This window comes from Sprattus sprattus (genome assembly GCF_963457725.1).
Source record: "Sprattus sprattus genome assembly, chromosome: 2".
Taxonomy (NCBI): Eukaryota; Metazoa; Chordata; class Actinopteri; order Clupeiformes; family Clupeidae; genus Sprattus; species Sprattus sprattus.
In genome coordinates this window covers 41,171,781-41,174,280 of record NC_137921.1, presented here as the reverse complement: position 1 = coordinate 41,174,280, position 2,500 = coordinate 41,171,781, and the positions used below count along the sequence as shown (strand labels likewise).

The 2,500-nt window shown below is 45.5% G+C and overlaps 1 protein-coding gene across 2 annotated transcripts in view; it reads left to right on the top strand.

Moving 5' to 3' along the window:
• Positions 1 to 2,500, top strand: part of usp13 (ubiquitin specific peptidase 13) — a 38,640-nt gene that overhangs the window by 24,952 nt on the left and 11,188 nt on the right. For both annotated transcript variants that reach the window (XM_080832132.1, XM_080832131.1), the window contains exons 13-14: positions 1 to 113; positions 667 to 755. The exon at positions 1 to 113 is cut by the window's left edge and continues 62 nt beyond it. In XM_080832132.1, coding sequence (XP_080688258.1) covers positions 1 to 113; positions 667 to 755 — 202 coding nt within the window. The remainder of the gene's footprint in view (positions 114 to 666; positions 756 to 2,500) is intronic.

Below are 2,500 nucleotides of genomic sequence, written 5' to 3'. Positions count from 1 at the left end.
GAGCCAGTCCGGGCGCGGATCCCCTTCACCGCCTGCCTGCAGGCCTTGACCGAGCCGCAGAACGTTCTGGACTTCTGGAGCTCCGCCCTGCAGGCCAAATCAGCAGGAGTGAAGTAAGACGGACATCCCTTCAAACACAGTCACTCACTCACCCTTTAAACCTTTAAACACAGTCACTCACTAACCCTTTTAACCTTTAAACACAGTCAAACTCCGATAGTGTCCAGCTCATGGCCCCTAAAACACAGTCAAACTCACACTCCTGTGCCTTTAGACACAGTCAAACTCACAATCCTGTCCCTTTAAACACAGTCACTCACTAACCCTTTAAACCTTTTAACACAGTCAAACTCCTATCGTGTCCAGCTCCTGTCCTTTTAGACACAGTCAAACTCACACTCCTGTCCTTTTAGACACAGTCACACTCACACTCCTGTCCTTTTAGACACAGTCACACTCACACTCCTGTCCTTTTAGACACAGTCACACTCACACTCCTGTCCCTTTAAACACAGTCACTCACTCACCCTTTAAACACAGTCAAACTCCGATCGTGTCCAGCTCCTGTCCTTTAAGACACAGTTACACTCACACTCCTGTCCCTTTAAACACAGTCAAACTCACACTCCTGTCTAGCTGCTCACAATCTGCCTCTCCTTCCACCAGGACGTGCCGCTTCGCGACGTTCCCAGAGTACCTCATCGTTCAGATCAAGAAATTCACCTTTGGAGTCGACTGGGTCCCAAAGAAGCTTGGTACGTCACTTACCATCATTGTGTAAGAAAACTGTCTCATGACAACACTGTCTATGGGTTCTGTAGTTAAGATGGTCTGTCACAGAACAATACTGACTGTAGCTTAAATTGGTTTCTCACAGAACAACACTGACTATTGGTACTGTAGTTTAGATTGTCTGTCACAGAACAATACTGACTGTGGGTACTGTAGTTTAGATTGGTCTCTCACAGAACAACACTGTCTGTAGTTTAGATCGGTCCGTCACAGAACCACACTGTCTATGGGCACTGTAGATTAGCTGGCGATTTGGCCTCAAGTTCAGAGGCTACTGCTGTGAGGACTCTCAATATTGGAGCTTTCAGTGTCTCCAGACAAGCTCCCGAGAGGCAGTTTCAGACTCGTCCAGCAGAGAGCACTGTGGCACTGCGGCCCAGCGACTTCAATTTAAAAACATGGTTTGGCTGGAAGTAATGCAGTGACGTCATTCTAATGTGATCAGTGTGCCTGCTGTCAAGACATTATGACATCATGACATTCTGACATGGACTCGTGAGTTTTCATATTTCATATCTTGTGTTCTAAATAGGCCTGCGTAACACGTAACATGTATTCTCAATAGGCCTGCGTAACATTGTTACATGTATTCTAAATAGGTCTGCGTAACGTTCTTACATGTGGTTTGTTCACACACTGTATATGTATTTCCTGATCTTTGAACTACGGATTCCTTTGAGTGTCCGCCAGTAGTTCCATGATTCTGTTCAGTTGTGAATGTGAGTGAATTAATCTGTTCAGTTCTGCATGTGAGTGAATGATTCTGTTCAGTTGTACCTGTGAGTGAATTAATCTGTTCAGTTGTGCATGTCAGTGAATGAATCTGTTCAGTTGTTCATGTGATGTGAGTGAATTAATCTGTTCAGTTGTGCATGTGAGTGAATGAATCTGTTCAGTTGTGCCGTGAGTGAATGAATCTGTTCAGTTGTGCCTTGAATGAATGATGCCATTCAATTGCGGTTAGATGGCAGTGACATGCAGGTTTAGTACATTTAACATAAAATGAAAAGGCAGTGCGTGCACTTTGTTGTGGATTGCCCAAGTTGCTGTTGATGCTGTGCTCTGTTACGTGACATCTGCCCCACAGTGAGAGTCTCTTATGCTGTGCTCTCTTACGTACAGACATCATCCCCGCTGTGAGAGTCTTCACATGAAGATGGGTTTATCACTTCCACTCTATCTAGCGTGATAAATAAATGAGAACACATGCCCAGTGTCTGAAATATGAAATATCACAGGGTCTATTATTTATCAGCTCTTAGGTTCAGAGAGTGCACAGCCTCTTCTGCTCCTTACGCACACACACACACACACACACACACACACACACACACACACACACACACACACACACACACACACACACACACACACACACACACACACACACACACACACACACACACACACACACACACACACACACACACTCACACCCACACACACACACACTCACATACACACACACACACACACACACACACACACACACACACACACAGACACACAGGATACAGCTCATTCTCCTCTACACACACACACACACACACAGCTTATTCTGGTCCTCTTCCTCTTTCTCACAGGATACAGCTCCTTCTCCTCTACACACTCACATACACACACACAAAGAGGATACAGCTCCTTCTCCTCTACACACACACACACACACACACACACACACACACACACACACACACACACACACACA